Source organism: Porites lutea, chromosome 7, assembly GCF_958299795.1.
Source record: "Porites lutea chromosome 7, jaPorLute2.1, whole genome shotgun sequence".
Taxonomy (NCBI): domain Eukaryota; kingdom Metazoa; phylum Cnidaria; class Anthozoa; order Scleractinia; family Poritidae; genus Porites; species Porites lutea.
In genome coordinates, this window is record NC_133207.1 from 17,883,170 (window position 1) to 17,902,564 (window position 19,395).

General features: G+C 38.1%; 1 protein-coding gene across 1 annotated transcript; it reads right to left on the reverse strand.

The window, feature by feature from the left end:
- Positions 1–2,880: 2,880 nt before the first annotated feature.
- Positions 2,881–18,608, reverse strand: LOC140944531 (uncharacterized). Its single transcript, XM_073393656.1, has 9 exons — positions 18,027–18,608; positions 17,794–17,841; positions 16,430–16,804; positions 15,902–15,958; positions 15,652–15,699; positions 14,289–14,663; positions 11,111–11,287; positions 9,132–9,989; positions 2,881–4,983 (listed from the first exon to the last, which is right to left on the reverse strand). The coding sequence occupies exons 1-9, from the start codon at positions 18,502–18,504 to the stop codon at positions 4,541–4,543; spliced, it is 2,859 nt and encodes a 952-aa protein (XP_073249757.1). The 5' UTR covers positions 18,505–18,608; the 3' UTR covers positions 2,881–4,540.
- Positions 18,609–19,395: the final 787 nt, after the last annotated feature.

Consider the following 19,395-nt stretch of genomic DNA (forward strand, 5'->3'; position numbering starts at 1 on the left):
CAATGCAGCTCATACAATACAAGTGATATACGCTCATGTTTAGGTGTAAGCGCAGCCTAACGATTCTGGCCGGTACATTTACTGTTACTTTTACTGTAGCAACATATGCCGAGTCTGTTACTCGTACAGTCCTATGGCTATGGGTCCCCTAACAGATAATATTTAAACAAACAAACAAACAAACTTCAGTTAATTACTCACAGTGTTCGTAATAAGTTATCTCACAATCACCCTGCAAATTAGCAAAAAACTCTATTCTAGTCGAGGAAAAAGAAAGGTAATGAAAGTAATAAAATGAGACACCTAATGATAAAGAGTTAAATAATAATGATATAGAGTTACAAGTACAATTTTATTGCCAACGAGGCAACCGAGCTAAGAAGCGAGGTTGACTCGGCGGCAGAATTATAACGCCGCGCAATGTAGGCAAAAACTCTCAAATTCTGCGTAACCCTCTAAAATTTGCATTTTTGACCATATTTGGGTGTAAGTAAGACCCCATATTTGGGTAGTGACGTCATGGTCTTGTATTTACAACTCGTGGTGCAAGATTGGGTGATTCAGTGTGCAGCTGTTCGTTGTCTGTTCAAGAGGACCTAACTGGTGAGCAAGCTTTAATACGATTTCTAGTTTGAAAGGGTAATTAGTGCTCTGGTTTGCTTTATAAATTGTGTTTAAAGCAGCAGCTGATCAAGGAATAGGGTTTTACGCTCAAATTTTTGTCAGAACTAGCTTGTTCTTTGTAGCTCGATTTACATTGAAGTAGCGTGTTCGCTTCTCGACTCAGAACCAAGGTTTTCAGTGTTCTCTTTTCCTTTGTGAATTGAATTTTAAGCGGTAGTTGATCAAGGCATAGGGTTATATTCTCAAAACTTATATCAGAACCAGCATGTTCTTCACAGGTCGATTTACATTGAGCCAGTCCTCACCTTCCGTGAGGAATGCAACGTATTTGCGGACCTTTTTCTAGAATTTATTTATGTATTTCGAGAGATTTTGTCAACCAGCATATTTTTTTGCTGCTCGATTTGCATTGAGACAGTCCCAAACTCCCGTGAGGAATGCAACGAATTTGCGGACTTTTTGTTTTGAAGACTATCATTATGCCTTTCAAGACACTCTTTGTCCTGTGACACTCGTTCATTAGATCTTTGTATTTTCTTCAAGTTTATATTTTTATACCTCTGATACATTCCGCCCCATTCTTAAGCTTTTCACACATTTTACTTTACCCCATTTTATTTCTGGTGTATATTACCACGCGAAATACGTACTTTTCTTATCCTGATGACGCTGTTGCTCGGAATTTAATTATGATATTTAATTTCAGCAGTCAAAAGCCTCATTTGAACTATATTTTTCTTTTTAACGTTTATAGCTTTGATACAATGGAATTTTCCATGAAACATAAGTACTAACTTGCTCATCTTTACCAACAAAGCTTTAAGCCATGTTGTTATTGTTTAATAAAAGTGGAAGCCTAGAATGTGCCAAAGTTGTTGTTTTGAAGTTGGGTGCCATCCTTTTCTATGGCGGAATCCATTTTAAACCTCTAAAATTATGAAAAAAAATATCGCGAAGACCTGAATAGGCACGTTCCACAAAAGATAAACGAATTCGCCTCGTTGGCACTTGCCGGAAGGTACCCCTAGTTTATAGGTCAATGGAAGATTAAAATTAAAGTAAGAACGTGGTACTATTGGCAGATAGTGGACTGAAATAAATATTAATGATACAAAGAACATTACAGTTTCATCAGTTGCTCGATATTACATACACAGTGCACTTGTTTCAGTTAGCCTTGTATTTTCTTCACAACCATGGTGGTACAACATCTAATTAGCTTAAAGCTGGGTAACCACCCGTTTGGACTACTTGCCAACTGGGTGCAGACCCGGGGCAGTTCATCCGCAAGATATCCAAGATCAGACTGCAGAAAAATACCACAAACACAACTCTTATCCTATAATATAGACTGGACTTAGAACAATAATCTTGAATCCCGAAGTATATTAGTTTCCTTAGAACAAACCGGAACAAACGTAAACGAAAAACAAAACCGGCGCAAGCTCGAGGTCTAAAACAGTTGTCGCTTGCGGTAGATTCCAAATCCAACACATTCTCTTTCGCAAAGACTGAACATGAAGATACATTTGGCACAGATTGGAGTGCGAATAAATGTGGAGTTTGAGAAGTCTTATTTTTTCGTTTTAAATAGGTTGTTACGATGGTATCAACCGGATGAAAGGGAGGGGGGGGGGGGGGGAAACTCCTGGAAATTATTAGCTATGATGTGCCGCCCGTTTCTTCAAATCCTGACTTTATTGCAGACGGTAACTGGCCCTTGGTTACATTTCTATTTTTTTCATGGAAAAAGCAGGACAAAGTTCACAAACTTTTGTTACTTATTTCAACAAGTAAACGAGGTCAAACAAATTAATGCCTCGAAAACGTCCTTGGAAGTCTTAATTGGAGTACCAGGGAAAATTTCTGCAGTGATCTAAAGTCCTTTCGCGGAACATTTATCGAAATTAGTCGTAAGCCCAAAGGACTGATAAAATCTCTCCAGATCAACTGGGTCATTTTGAAAAATGGACGTCAATTATTCGGTTAGTTCTTCACTTAGGTCTTTCAAACAGGCTGTGTGAGGAGAATCTATAATTCAAGCGTTGAATAAAAGCTTAATTCAACGATCAGTTCATTTTCCTGGTTCCTATTACGCCTCTTCAGTGAAATCAAAAAGCTTAAAACGTACACAATTTCTTATAATAACCAATGCTACTACTTTACAGTGTGCCTATACCCTGCGAGTGCTTTCCCTAAGGAACAGTGTGCCGGGATCTAGTCAAAAAAACAAAACTCGAAGGTAGTCGTTGCAAATCACAAAAATACATAACCTTTATTGCAATTTGAATATTAATGCAGCTATGAAAAAAACTAATATTTCTCCGAGGGAAATATCGTCAGAAACATCACAGGTACAGGTTAAGGGCATGTCTCGTCAACTTCACCATCAACAACGACAACATTAACTTTTACAGCACTCATCCTTTCTTATGTCCTATAGTTCTACGCATATTAGCGCCAAATATAATTTTCAGATTGTTGTAGTTTTGCATTGTTTTACTGCGCTCTTCACAAATATGCGAATTCTGAAGTTCAAAAGCCAACTGACGATTGCGTTTTTCGCTGCCGTCAATCATCTTAACGGACCTCTTGGGAAACAAAACTTTACTTTGACGGGTTCAAAAGGTCAAGGTTTGTGATTTGTGATTGGTGGATTTCGATCCGTTTTGTGTGTTTCTGTGTTTCAAGGTTCGTTGCTTGTGATCGTAATTATGATTGAGGGCAGCGAAAAACGCAATTGTGAAGGCGGTTTTTGAACTTTACAGTTCGCATGTTTGTGAAAAGCGCAGTGAAAGCTCTTTCATTTTGATTGACTTAAAATCTCCCGCCACACTTTCTCGACGAATCAGTGGCATAGCTAAAATCAGCCGTTCTGTCTGCTCAACTTTTTTTTTTTAGCAACAAGTTACAGGAGTTATACAGTTTGGTCGGTACAGTATGTTCCTGTTATACTTACATTCACAGCTCAAATTACACTCCTTGTTAAATTGTTTGTCATTACCCACATATAAGAACCTGCTTGATCTTGTTTGGCTAAACAGGTTCTTGTATTTTGGGGTATTAAAGTGGCAAATTTCTGCTGCTTTTCGGCTGCTGTCATAAAAAGAACGTCATACTGGTTATTTATAATGGCAGTGCGCAGGCAAAATAGTGTAAAAGCTAAAATAACAAATATTTATCCAACTTTTATACATCATAAATGTTTTTTCCTCTTAAAAAAGGAAAAAAATAGAATTCATTGCTGCCTAGTTTAAGTTCATTTTAACAGCGGAGATTGATGGAGGAATCCCTTTAAAGTCAGGCATAAAAAAGGGAAATTGTTAATACTATATAGATAGTGTACGTTTAAATCTTTAGTTTGCTCTCGGATCGAATAAAACCCATACGAACTAATTGAGCTAATTGTTTGCACGCGTGGCAAATAAAACTGAATTTGATTGTGCTGACAGAAATCATAAAAGAAATTGGTGTTCGACTATCCATGCTGGTTATTGGTTTGTTGCAAAATAGGGCCAGGTGAGTGCGTTTCCTTAGCTAATTTGATTGAACACCGGTCCTTAAAAACTTTTTTGAAATCAGACCATCGACATGCGTGGTGCAGCAACAGCGCCAGCCTTAGCCCACACTCTACCCTACATACTTGAGCTATGTGGAAGCTCGTCTCCCCTCCCTCCCCGCTTAATTGCGCAGAGGTGGGTAGCAAAGATGCAAGAAAGGACCGCCAAAGCCGTGGCCAGTGTAGGAGCTGCTCGGAATGTCTCTCGTAATTGGTCGTAGGAAACAATGACATGTCATTCTTTCAATTGTTTTAGCATTGTTTGGGGTCAGGCGTAGGCACTATTGTGACTTCTTTTCCGAGCAGCTGCTACGTGACCCACGCTGTTGGCGATATTTCATAGCCGTGCGTACGCGTTTACTGGTCTGTGTCCTGAAGTCTTGGAAGAAAAGACAAATTTTCATATACGTCACATACAATGTTAATCTTGCGCATATCAGGGAAAATAGTTATAAGTTGGGGAGCCATCTTAATATGCAAAGTCCTTTTGACTTCCCTGAACACTGAGATGAGGTCTAATGTCTGCCAACGCTTGGTCAGTAGCTCTAACGCTGTGGCTAGAGACAACTTTCTCTCTCTATGAAGCTTTAATTTAAGAGTTTCTTGGGGAATTTCTTTACATTGCCAAAGTCTGGAGTCCTCGGTATATTCTATCACTATCTTTATGTTGTTTGGAATTTGTGCCAATTTTTGGCTCAAAAGTTCTCGCGTTGGCTCCAAAATCTTTTCAATCGTTTCTTCGTCGTATAGCTTTTTACAATCCTCGACATAAAGTGCACAAAAAAGGGTTGCTTCCTCTCCTACAAAAAGAAACAAAGAAATAACTATTGCTTCTTGTTTTTCATTGGAAAATGAAGATTGAGCCACCCTACAGCTAGGACACGATTGGTCAAGATGTACAAATTGTATTCTAAACAAAAATATTATTTGATTATCTTGTTAAACGTACTTCACTTCAATTATAGGCCGATAGTGTATTGATACCTCAAGAGGAGTTTTCTAATTTTTTAATCTTTTAGATCTTCAATTTCTGCAATTAAGAAGAGACTGCTGATATTCTGAATTTTTTTCTTGCACTCAGAAATGATTGCGGTTGATTTTGTTAGAGACAGGTCAGGATAGTGTCTCCAGAGTAGATCTACATGTAGTTTTAATTAGTACGGTCGCCTTATTTAGAGCTCCTTGTTGAAGCCAAAAATGTGATTGGGTACAAACATGACAGACCTTTGATCAAATGAAATACGAATTGACCACAAATGTATTAAAGCCCTTAAATAGGCGTATACTGCTGCGCCTCTCGAATAAATGCAGTATATTCTATTTCCGATTTAAACGGAACAGCGCCGTATTTTCAAACAACAATGCATCCCTTAATAATTTTGATTTTTTTGAACATTTAGAACGCTGATTATCATTGTTGATGTTATTTATTTAACCGTATATGGCCGTAAATGTCATAAAAGTCCGTGAAGCTCAGTTATTTAACCGACTGTCTCAGTTGTTGTGGCGAACTTTCAGTCTTCGGCGGAAGAGTGCGGTATTAAAAATGACTAATGAACACTAAGCTACGGAGAATAAAACTTGAAGTTTGTTTAACAGATATTGATTCAATTAATCATTTTAAAACCATATAGTCCAGTCAAATTGTGGTTTAGCATCAAACTAATTGCAACAGAATTTTCTTCAACGCCATTTAATTGTTGGATGGCTATGTAACAACATACTAAAAATCCGCCAAAATCGGTTCGGTGGAATATGAGAAAAATTGACAATAAAGATTTTCAACTTTCACCACGGGGCACCCAATTTCAGGAAGATCACAAATTCAGATAAAACATTTGATAATTGTTTTTTTTTCCTCAAGAATTTTCGATACAACATCGCCAATGTATTTTGGGTAGTTTTGGCTTAAAAACGCCGACTAAATGTGTGAGAAACACCTGGGTCAGTGTTTCGTCTTGACGGCTTTGCACAGGTTACCCAGCCACTCGTTTGTCTTCACACTCTGTTTCCCAAGCTGTAAATTTTTTTTTTATGACGGTATTTAAAAGGGAAATTATTAGTCAGTCTGTATTGATATGATTAAAAATATTAGTAATTTTATTTTATTTTTTTGCCCAATATCAGAAATGCAGAAAGTATTTTTAGTTTTACAGGCTTCTAATTTGTTTTATATCCTGCAGCATGGAATCAAATTTAGTGGCTGACTGATGGTGAACAGTTTGATTTGATATTTTGTTCACCTTCAGTCAGCTACAAAATTTGCATCCATGCTGCAGGATATGTGCAACTAAATGTGTGCAACGGACGATAACTTTGTATCAGTACAAACTGTTTAACCTGTTCCCATTTTCTGTAATCGATTTTTGTAAGGTAGTTATGTTCAAACCTTGGACACAAAATGTGTGATCGAAATCAGGGATTTTTTTTTCTCACGACAAGCGCAATCTCCTTTAGGATTATGACTCCGTACTTTACAATGTGAGTGAATAAATATTCTGCTAAGGACTCTGTCTATTTGGTTTTTGCTAGATCATAACGCTCTGCGCTTTTCATTGCACCTGGCCGAATCTGTTCTAAAGGAAATCCAGAAAACCAACGCAGTGTGATTGTTCTTTTTTTATCTTCTTCTTGTAGGGAGGCTCAGATTTAGTTTAGTGTATCTGTGTGTTTCATTTGTATTTTCTGCGGCAGCTCTTCATTTCTTGGTAAGAAGAATAAGATTAATTGCTCTCTGGTGTAAAGGCATTTATATTCCCTCCTTGCATTTCTTTTGTGAGAACTGGCAACCTTGAACCTCAAACAGTTTTTTTTTCGTCCATTGGCAAATGAAGACCTCTTTTTTCTATAACAATCATGGGATTCTAAGCACCTGAAAATAATTGCAGTGGTCAATGAAGGCGCGAAAGTACTGGACATATGTACGACATAAATGGGGGCTTGCCTGACTTAGCTTCTGATGTGTCACCTCTTTGTGCGGAACCCATGTTTCTCTTCGGATGAGCGTTGTGTAACACGTCAACTTACTGCAAGTTAACCTTCTGAGTTGCGTGAATTATGCTCTGCGTGGGGAATTTTCATTACTCCAGAGACTCTTACAATATATGTTTATACGCATTGTTTTGGCTACCCAGAGTTAATGTTTCCCTTAAAAACCAGCTTCCCTATCATACTATTTCGTTTTCTGGAAACAAACGTTTGCTAGATCCAAAGTTCTTATGCGATAAATGTTCCGTTAACCTTTGCGAAGATAACAACGCTTTTCCTTTAATGAAAAGGCATTTCCCTCTCATCAAATTCATAGGCACTGGAGCTTAACCTGTTCAAAAACTCTGCATTCTTGTGGGTCGTAAAGAATTAGTAAAACTATCCTCCCCTCCTCTCCAATTCACTTTTAACAACAAGAAAATGAAAAGTTTCGAAAAAGTAAAACTTGTATATTTGAGGATGCTGGTACGTTGACAAAAATTAATGTATAGGTAACCGTAAAAGCCAAAGCATCATCTTACTGGATTTTGAAAACGTGCCGAACGAAAATTGCAGTCTTTTCACTGAGAAAGAGACCAAAAGCCGAAGGAAAAATGAGCCCAAAAATCCTCCTAGAAAAGAACAAGGAAAGGAAAAATAGAAAGAGAGAGGAGAAAGAAACGAGGAGAAGAAAGAAGAACAATGGCTGCACTCTTAGTTTTTATGTTGACTTCTTTGGAGATAGTTGTTGAAAGAAAAAACTGTTTGAGGGGAGAGCTCTATTTTAGCTGTAACGTTATTCAAAAATTCAGCTCTGATATATATTTTTCTTACCCTTGCGGCTAACAGAAATCTGATAAAAAAGATATCTTTTAATGATTGAGTAACGGCTTTCATTTTTCAGATTTAAAACCAACAGTTCATTCTATTACACTGAAAGCCTCCTGTTGTTTTGGGGTTCCTTGAGTGGAACATGGGCTTCCTGTGCAAAAGCCAACCGCGTTTAATATTTATCCCTTTTGAAAAAAGAAGCACTTCGTTTTTATCAGCGAAAACTAGGTAGCAGTTATTCTTTCTTGTTTTACTTTTCCATAAAAGTACCAAACACATTTTGTGCATTTTTTGTTTAACCGTATAATTTCAACTAACGTGGGTGCCCTGTGCTAAAAGCTCAAAATGTTTAACGCTTAATTTTGACATGTTCCGCCAAACGGATTTTGGCAGATTTTTAGTATGTTGCTAGATAGGCCACCCTTACTTAAATGACGCTGAAAACAATTCTGTTGCAATTAGTTTGATGTTGAGCTTCGAAAACGCGTAGATTGACTGGAGTAATACTTTTCAGAATAATCGTAACTTCAAAGCAAGACTAGTGTAAAATATCTCGGATGAATACACTAAAATCACGCATTTTTCATGATACAGTAAATGGGGCAATTAACTGATTTTAGAAATATTTTGCCAGAAGGTTTTATTACAGTTGCGGTCAATTTTTATTACATTTGAACGTTTTATGTACTGTTTAAAAAATGAGCAGGAGGGTATTATCAGGTTTAAAACTCGAGGCGAATGCGAGAGTTCTCAGTTTAAACCTGATTACAAACACTGGGAGTCTTTGAACGGCTTCAAAATATTTGATATAGATCAACTCATCCTTGCACTAATAATTAGACTTGGTCTAAAAAACTGGACGTAAAGTTTAGCCGTGTGCCGTCTCTTAATCAGATATTAAGACACTCATTAAACATTAGTTTCTTTTGTTTTTTCTTTATGAATTATTAATGAGTTTTTGTACTCAATTATTTGTTATGACTTTTGTCAGTGGCTTTATTCACTCCTTAGTTTCCCTTCCTACAGACAACCAATTAGTTATAACGTGCATTTGTCAGGCACACAGTCTATAAACCAGAGGACAAAGAATCGCAAAAATACGAATAAAAGCGAAAATTCTTCCCCTCTTTGTCGTTATTGATAAACTCACCTTCATCGTGCGCCTGGTCAATCCATTTGTCCATAACAGCTGAGACAGCCATTTGCAATTTTTCTTTCTCTGCCTGTAGTACTCCTTGCAGTTCTCTCTGCTGCTTAATCTCCTCGTCAATTAATTCTATTTTTAGTTTTCTCTTTTCTCTTTCCTTTGTCAACTCCTCTAGACTTTTTTTCATCGCTGGTTCCTCTTTGTAAAACGTGCTCAACAGTTGCTTGTTCGTATTTACAGCAGGTGGCATTTTTCGTTTTCTTCTGTACCAGCTTTGTGGTACCTTTTTTTCCAGAAGCTCTTTCAACATCGTTTCCTTTTCCTTTGCTCTCTGCACTTTGTCGTCCTCCATCTCCTTTTGAAACCTCGACAGTGTTAAAGCTTCGTGAGAGAATTGTTCTGGAACTTTCGCTGTAACTTTAGTTACTTGGCTGTGTGAATTCAGGTGTTTAAAAAAAGATCCAATTTTTTCAACATCAGTATCGTCTACAGCAACACTGTGAGAACACTCGATAATCAGAACCTCTGCCTTGCTGTAAAATTTTGTTGGACGTTTATTGGTAATTAGCCACTTTCTCATTTCTTCCAGGGGAAGGGCAGGACGAAGTGTACGCCATTTTACTTTATCCAATAAGTCCACAAGGTCAAATAACTCCAACTCCTTAAAAACGTCTCTTAATAGCCTGACTGGAGTGTGGGGAAAAAATTCGCAAAGCTTCTCGGGGTCTAAATTCTTTGCCGGATCAAGGCCAAATAATTGAAGAAATCGCTGAAATACAGCTGGCTCGCTAGTCAGTCTGCCCGTTAGTTCTCCGGTCACTGCTTTACTTAGATCTTTTAAGCAAAGACTGGAGGTGAAATCTACGAGAAAGGACTGAAAGGTTAAAAATGTACCGGTAATATTTTCCAGTCTGTTTGAGAGAAATCTGTTCATTTGGCTACCCTGTTTATTACAAAGAGACCTGATTCTTTTCAATTTGCATACAGAGTAAAGTAATTTTTCAAACCCACATTATGGAGTTAGATTTATTTGCAAAAAGGCTGTTGGTACGACAAATGTAGACCGCTCATTGCTAATCTTTTAAAGGATTCCCCTCCAAGTCAATGATTTTGCACCCTGAACAAGGCAGCATCATCTTACAGCGAGGTTTTTTAAACTTTCAAATGAACATTAAGTAGCTACGCTGCGCAGGAGGTTTTCAAATCTTTATTACACTAAAAGCAATACCGTCATTAGCAGCACATACCCGTATAGGCCACATATGTAGGTACTTACTTGGCTATATTTGTATATTGGCCTGATGTTTTACCGTGTTTAAATAAAAGAGATGTGATTTTATAAAACAACTAAGATAGTACACGCGCTCTGATTGGCCGAGAGGAGTGTATGCTTGAGAGTATGTAAACATGGTTGTGACGTTAAGATGTTTTGCTTTTCGCGTGCTAATCACGTTCAAAACTCGACAAGTTTACTTTATTTACCCATTCCTTTGTCGGCCGAATCTTGGAAAAGCTTTACAAACAAGCTGTGTCAATTTTGTTTTCGCTTAAGCCGACATTTTAAGCTAGAAAAATCCGTATTTTGAAAGCATCTTTTTGCAAAACAAGAACTGATTACGCGTGCAAGACTTCGTGTACAAGACTTTGCGACTGGTAAGAATTTATCTTTTAATCAGTGCCATAACAAAGCGTTTTGCGTTTTGCGTTTTTCTTTGGAAAGTTATTTTATGAAAGCAATAGAAAACTTTTTTCCTGTGTTTGCATAGCCTGATATAAACACTCAAGGGGTTGGGAGAATTCGAGACAGTTATGCAAACCCGAGACGAAGTCGAGGGTTTGCATAACTGTCTCGAATTCTCCCAACCCCTCTCGTGTTTATATCAGGCTATGCAAACACGGAAAACGTTTCCTATTGCTTAAATAACGGAGTGCCCTTGCCCGCTCCCCGTCTGTTAGCTTCAGTTAGGATAAAATTATCTTACCACTAGGTTCTTCTATTCCAAATTCAGACGAAGCACCATGTGATCTCGATATTCCACTGTCGCTTGTTTCTGTTGTGAAGCTTTGTGTATCGGTATCCTTCGTCTGCTGTTCCAAATAACTCTGAATGTAGGCGGCTTTCTCCGTATCCTGCCACTCCTCCGTCTGTAGAACGGAACCTTCATACATGTGACAAGTTAAACTAATTAATGGAGAGGGAAATGCAAAGTTAGATGATCGTAAGGAAAAAAGATGGCGTTTTACTTGGAAATTGGGAATATACGTTAAAAAACGTGACTTGACGAACATATTTGATTAGTTTTCAAAGTACAGAATTGTTTTCTATTCCGTTTTGTTTGTATAGAGCTTGTTTCACACATCCGATTTCTTCAAATTTGAGTTGCAATCTATGTTTATGGTACTTTGATCAATTGGTCCACTTAAATAAAGAAATTAATGCAAACTTATATCGTCATAATCTCTGGGAGTACAGCTAAATGTTTCCACTGTTCATTTGAGTGGCATTTGACACCTCAAATGACGTTATCTATCGAAACCTGTATTAGGCGGACACCCTGTATTAAACGGACACTACAGCATTTCCCGAGGGTGTCCGCTTAATACAGGTTTTACTGTAAAAAGAACGATTATGTAACAACTAACCACGGCCACGTAATAAAGAATGTATGGAAGACTGGGCCTAATCTCGGGTTAGTAACAACGAGGTCAAAGTGCCGTAGTTTTAAGAAAGTAGATGTTTTTTCCTGTTTTATTACTGTGACTATTATTTTCGGATTGTTACTCACTTTCATCCCGGAAATAATTTTACCCGTTAAGTTTGAAAAATGTTCGTTCATCCATCTACACCGATGATGAACATGACTTCTTTCTTGACGGCATTGTGTAAGTTCCTTGAGTCCGCCGGAAGTGACTGAATTTAGACCAATCCGGGTTCGAAAGTGTCTCATGAATTACAAATGGAGCCCAGTCAGCAGAGGTCTATGAGGTGCCGACTGAACAGTATGGTTTTCCTTGGTGGCCTCCGTGTTATTTTCTTCTCCTAATCTTAGGCCCCGTTTTCATTGAGAAAACTTGTCCCGGGTAGAATTGTTACTCTCGTACCCGAACTACCCTGGGCGATCTAATGTTTCATATTTTTCCTTACAAAACCTGGCGAACCATTTATATATGACAAAAAAAGTTGGCGCGGCTAGAAGGGTGACTCGCCGGTTATTCTTTTGTGATGGTTGGCTCAGTCTTCTAGCTGGGCCAAGTTTCTCCACTTAATCACTTTGGCTCGCCCAACCAGGTCAACTCGGTCAAAGTACTAGTGAGAAAAGAAGAGCATGCACGAGCGCTGTAGATGGCCCAGGAATGGTTAAACCTTTTTGTCATATAACGCTCGCTTAACTTGAATCGGCTGGAAGTGCGACCCTCCTTTTCCCGGGACAACTTTTCTTCATCTCAACGGGGCCTTAGCACGCTTGCGGGTGAGGTTACGCTTGGTCTTGAGCCACTCTGCAGTTCTTCCCAGCTCTTAGGGTCTACGTCTAGGTTTCTGAGAGACACTTCCACTTTAAATTTAAACAATAAATGTTAAGATGAAAAAGAGATTATACTAAACGACTTTGTACTTAAGGTGGCTCGACTGGAATTTTTTAGCGAGTATTCTTCCCCACTTTGAGCGTTTACCACGTCAGAATTAACAAAAATTTCGGAAAAAGGTTACCACAGCTGCACTGTATTAAGATGATAATTAATATGATCTATGTTTTATTGACACCAGAGTTACCATGGCAACATAAAGACGCCATTACGTTTTTTACTTGCCTTTGTATTTCTCGGTACTAGGGTTTTTTTTTTCTTTCAGAAATCGCCTAAGGGATTTTGTACCTCCCTTAGTTGCCTCGGTTGTGGCAAAGCTTGAACAAATTCTATGAGAGCGTTTTGGAAATAATTTGATACAAAGTTTTAAGGGTCATCAAAACAGTGAATAACATGCTATCGACATAATTAGCTAATATCTAAAGAAAATGATGAGGTCCGGAAATGCAGTTTCATCTCATAGTGGTTTGATTTCATCTGAAACTTTGTACGAAAAAAGAGGGGGATTGCTTTGGCCGATTGCGAGAACGAGAAATTTGATTAGCCCACGTTCGGCTGCTTTCTTTACCATTTTTGTATGTAATTTGGTCCACGCCTACAAATTTCACGTTTATTTAAAAACGGCTCCATAATTTTTTAAAAAACTTGAAATCCCGAGATTAATTATCATTTTACATCTCCACTAAGTTTCAAGGACATTGAAAACAAGGAAGGTAATTAAATGGGGCCCCAAATATCACAAAATTTCCCCCAGATTTTGTGTTTAAAAGTGAGCATCCCTCATTATTCACTGGCACTGTTTTCAAGTTTCATATGCATGTGCATAACTTTTGCAAAAAACTAATTTGCATTCGAACGGACCGTCGATTACTTTCCGGTCATATTGAGGGGTCTCCGTACCAATGAAAAAAACGTGAATGAGAGCATGTATTGCAGAGAGGAAACATTCATGCAAATAAACTATTGCATGGCGATTTATTTCTGCGTCCCTCGTGATGAAAAAGTTACGCTACAGACATTGTCTTCACCATTTCTGCTACATTAGCAAATTTCGGAAAATTCTTCGGAAAGTAATCGAGGGTCCTTTTGAATGCAAATTAAAGTTGTGCACGTGCATATGAAATTTTAAAACATTTTGCCAGTGAATAATGAGGACGCTCACTTGTAAACATAAAATCTGGGGGAAAATTAGTGCATTTGAAGCCCCATTTAATTACCTTCCTTGTACATGTTGTAAGGCAACTAAGGGAGGTACAAGCTCCGTTAAGCGATTTCTGGAAAAAAAAAACCCTAGTGCCAAGAAATACAAAGGCAAGTAAAAAACATAATGGCGTCATCATGTTGCCATGGTAACTCTGACGTCAATAAAACATTGATCATAACAAATTTTCATCTTTATACAGAGCAGCTGTGGTAACCTTTTCCCGATATCTTTGTTAATGGCGACGTGGTAAACGCTCAAAGTGGGGAGGTATAGTCCCTAAAAAACCCAGTCGAGCCACCTTATGAAAAGTAATAGGTGAATTGGCATCAACGCGCATATTGAAACTGGGAAAAAACATTTTATGAAATCACCTTCTTCTTTATTGATTAACTCTTTACGTGCTGTCTCATATTCTTTTTGCTCAATGGTAACAGAAACTTCTAACTGCTCTCCATCAGCAAGTTCTCTCATTTCGTCTGTGATAAATAAGGCTTGCAGGGATGTTCTAAGCGTTCCGTCAGTGTATGAACTCCACAAGGTGTCAAGAGCTGAAATGTCTTCAGCTTGAACTTTTAGAATAACGCTCCCCTCAGCTATGTGTATCAGTTTAACGCCAGCTGGAAGAACGCAGGTACTAACAGCAGTTACCAACTGATCATATGTACAGCCACGCCTCAACAGCTGATAGGCAGAAGCTATAAATACACCCCCTGCAGCCACTTTGAACACTGTTTTTATGTTCAGGACTGAAAATCAAAGAGTACACAACTAAAATCAAATTCAAGCCAATAAAGTATCAACAAAGATACCCGCTATGAAAATCAGAATGAGGACTTGGTTTATGCCAATAACAGGCTTTAAAAGGAGACTGGAATCAGATAGTCATGAAAGATTGTTCTGGAACAAGGAATAATAAAAAAACAAGTTGCTGGTTTCTAACAGCGGTTAACATTAATGGCGTAATAATAATGATGATTATCAATTAATGGATGCTTTTTAAAATAACCAAGCTTCGCTTAAAAAGATAACGAAAAGGGCAAAATACAACTCGAAGGATGGCAACTACTATATGAAGATTAGCTGCTAGACCAAACATCATCCTTTACTGTGCTGAATTTGCGGAGGAACAGTATCGTCTGCAAATGATGAACTAAGACGGGCTTCAATTGTAAGATGATACTATTTTGATTGAATAATAAAACAATTGTTGGATTCGGCTTTCGCATGATCTGATGAATAACACAGCGCTGAAGACTGTGCATTTCAGATCATGCTAAAGCTCATACCACAATTGCTAATGAGAATAATAATTATCACTGACACATAAATATATACGTACTTCTCATCATTTCTCATTATTAAATGAAAAGAAAAGAACTCTTGCATTACACTTCGCAATTGTCTGCGATCTAAGGGACTAGGTGTGGATGAGTCCAGCCCTCTTTCACTTAAGGAAACAGGGTTCTCCATAGAGTATAATAACATGTGAAAAGACATCGCGAATGAAGATTTTATATCAAGATTTTCTGTGCGCGGCGTCTCCTTTGTAAAACAAAACCCATAATACTTAGTCAATACTGCGTGACTCGATTGGCTCGTCATACGTCCATGGGTTAATATGTTTCCTTTATCTTTTAGCAGTTATTTTTATCTTGACTTCACAAATTTAGAGTTAACAGATCCACGATGTTTCTAATGGGAAGTAGCTTAGCCCCTTTAGGTGTCAAATCTTACCTCCCGCTAAATTGCTGCTAGCCGACGACGCAATCGCAGCTGCTTGTGCTGAAATGAAATAATCGTGATTATTTAGTCAGTTTACATTCATTTGAGAACAAGAATGGCCCTAGAACAGGTTTAGAAAGGAAAAGCAAAAAAATATATCAGCCACAAGGTCCAACCTCTTAATCTTTTTATTCCACTTTTCACGTAAAAGATACCCCTTTTCGTATACTTTCTATTGACAAATGGTACCCCTTTCCCATACCTTGTTTAGTGCTTTTGATCCCTTTTGCTCTAAATGCATTGTTGTTTAAATAGGAATCTGAATCACAAAAACAGAACGCTTTCTTGACTTTATAAAGCCGTGAAACACTTCAACGAGTAAAATCCCTACCCTTTCATATACCTAAAGCATGACTCCGCCCCCCCCCCCGGGGGGGGGGGGAAACTCTTCGAGAAAAACCTTTCTCGTTGAATGTCTGCGAGGCGCGGTTCTGCAAACGCCGCAGGCTGCAAGCCCCTTTAAAACTCACACTTCTCTGTGGCTTCTGATTGGACGTATCAATAGTTTTTGTTACTCGTGAAAAAACATCGTTCGCGATTCTTATGGACGTATCATTATTTTCGCACCTTTTCAAACCAAAAAACTCTTTGTTAATGGTGACGTGGTAAACGCTCAAAGTGGGGAGGTATAGTCCCTAAAAAACCCAGTCGAGCCACCTTATGAAAAGTAATAGGTGAATTGGCATCAACGCGCATATTGAAACTGGGAAAAAACATTTTATGAAATCACCTTCTTCTTTATTGATTAACTCTTTACGTGCTGTCTCATATTCTTTTTGCTCAATGGTAACAGAAACTTCTAACTGCTCTCCATCAGCAAGTTCTCTCATTTCGTCTGTGATAAATAAGGCTTGCAGGGATGTTCTAAGCGTTCCGTCAGTGTATGAACTCCACAAGGTGTCAAGAGCTGAAATGTCTTCAGCTTGAACTTTTAGAATAACGCTCCCCTCAGCTATGTGTATCAGTTTAACGCCAGCTGGAAGAACGCAGGTACTAACAGCAGTTACCAACTGATCATATGTACAGCCACGCCTCAACAGCTGATAGGCAGAAGCTATAAATACACCCCCTGCAGCCACTTTGAACACTGTTTTTATGTTCAGGACTGAAAATCAAAGAGTACACAACTAAAATCGAATTCAAGCCAATAAAGTATCAGCAAAGATACCCGCTATGAAAATCAGAATAAGGACTTGGTTTATGCCAATAACAGGCTTTAAAAGGAGACTGGAATCAGATAGTCATGAAAGATTGTTCTGGAACAAGGAATAATAAAAAAACAAGTTGCTGGTTTCTAACAGCGGTTAACATTAATGGCGTAATAATAATGATGATTATCAATTAATGGATGCTTTTCAAAATAACCAAGCTTCGCTTAAAAAGATAACGAAAAGGGCAAAATACAACTCGAGGGATGGCAACTACTATATGAAGATTAGCTGCTAGACCAAACATCATCCTTTACTGTGCTGAATTTGCGGAGGAACAGTATCGTCTGCAAATGATGAACTAAGACGGGCTTCAATTGTAAGATGATACTATTTTGATTGAATAATAAAACAATTGTTGGATTCGGCTTTCGCATGATCTGATGAATAACACAGCGCTGAAGACTGTGCATTTCAGATCATGCTAAAGCTCATACCACAATTGCTAATGAGAATAATAATTATCACTGACACATAAATATATACGTACTTCTCATCATTTCTCATTATTGAATGAAAAGAAAAGAACTCTTGCATTACACTTCGCAATTGTCTGCGATCTAAGGGACTAGGTGTGGATGAGTCCAGCCCTCTTTCACTTAAGGAAACAGGGCTCTCCATAGAGTATAATAACATGTGAAAAGACATCGCGAATTAAGATTTTATATCAAGATTTTTTGTGCGCGGCGTCTCCTTTGTAAAACAAAACCCATAATACTTAGTCAATACTGCGTGACTCGATTGGCTCGTCATACGTCCATGGGTTAATATGTTTCCTTTATCTTTTTAGCAGTTATTTTTATCTTGACTTCACAAATTTAGAGTTAACAGATCCACGATGTTTCTAATGGGAAGTAGCTAAGCCCCTTTAGGTGTCAAATCTTACCTCCCGCTAAATTGCTGCTAGCCGACGACGCAATCGCAGCTGCTTGTGCTGAAATGAAATAATCGTGATTATTTAGTCAGTTTACATTCATTTGAGAACGAGAATGGCCCTAGAACAGGTTTAGAAAGGAAAAGCAAAATATATATATTACAATCGACAAAAAAACCATTTTAAAGGGCCATAGGGAAAGACCCCCTGGCTAAAGGGTCTTAGAAAGGAAATCTTTATGATACCTTTTCGCCATTCAAATTCATCCTCTTGATTTCTTCTTTCTTCAAGCTCCACCACTTTCTGAAGTAGATCGGTTTTTACCTTTTGGGTCACAATCTCCTTCAGAACCTCCAGCTGGTCAATCCCCAAAGAGTCAATGATTTCTAGTTCCTTGAAAAGTGATCTAACATCTTGTATGCTGCTATGTCTCTCTTCCGGTATCCTATCACTGCAAATGGCGACAAGTTGTTCGAGACAATCGAGTTGGTCGAGATCAATAATGATTCTCTCCAGCAAGCAGTTATATTCTTTTCGTTTAATTTCAAAAGTTTTGACATGTCCGAAAAGAGACCATTCTTTCAAGCCCTTCAACAGATCTTTCAAAGTTGTTAACTTGTCAGGACCAAGAAAGCCATTCTGCTCTAATTCTTCAAACAACGAGAAGACATGGACATCCTGCATATTTTCTTCGTTGCGGTGCGCCACCTTTCCTCTGCACATAACTAATAACTTCCTGCCTACATCCAGGTCGTCTAGCCTCTGGCTTATTTCGAAGAGTAAACTGTTGTATTCGACAGCAGACTTTATGAGAAGAAATCGTTTGTCTTACAAATCTTAGTTGATGCAAGGTAGAGGAAAGCGATATCAGCGATGTCTCCTTTCACTAGCACACCACTGGTCACGTGATAAATGACAATTCTAAAGCAGAGGTTTTGCATATTTATGCAAATTTAGGTTGTTCCCATGCGATTTGACACCCTCCAAGGACACTAAAAAATCTTAGTGGCCAATCAGAACCTGAATATGATCAACTTGCCATCCGAGTTTCTTTCTAACAAATAATCACGTTTTCCCAAGAGCCATGAGGCAAACTAAAATTGACACCCTATTCAAGGAAAAAGCCAAAGGAAAACTTTAAGGGGTAGGTTCACGGTTCAGTGGCTGCTCATTAATTAAATTACTTTTTTCCAATTTATTATTAAGTAAGTTCTATTGGTTAATAATCCCTCTCAGAATGTATTTCAAAGTAACCTGAAGTGGATTTTGCCAACACTACCAACGCTGAATTTATTGTCGACCCAAAGGTTTTATTTTTTTGTTGAAGAACTTACAACTATTTGCACATAAGTTGATCAGGTGACTGCCAGGGGAGTGTGTCGATTGGTTCTTTGATAACACTGACATAATCATATGCATATCCCTTAGCTTCGCTTGCATAGACGATACAGCATGTTCCGGCAGAAAAACAGCATGTTGATAAATGAGCGCGCGCTGAACCGTGAAACTTACCCTTTAATAGTAACAAACAAAGCTTTATTAAATCTCTTTCCTGATCCTCTAAGAAATAGTTCATTTTTAACAGATGATTTGTTTCGAATTTAGTTTGGCATT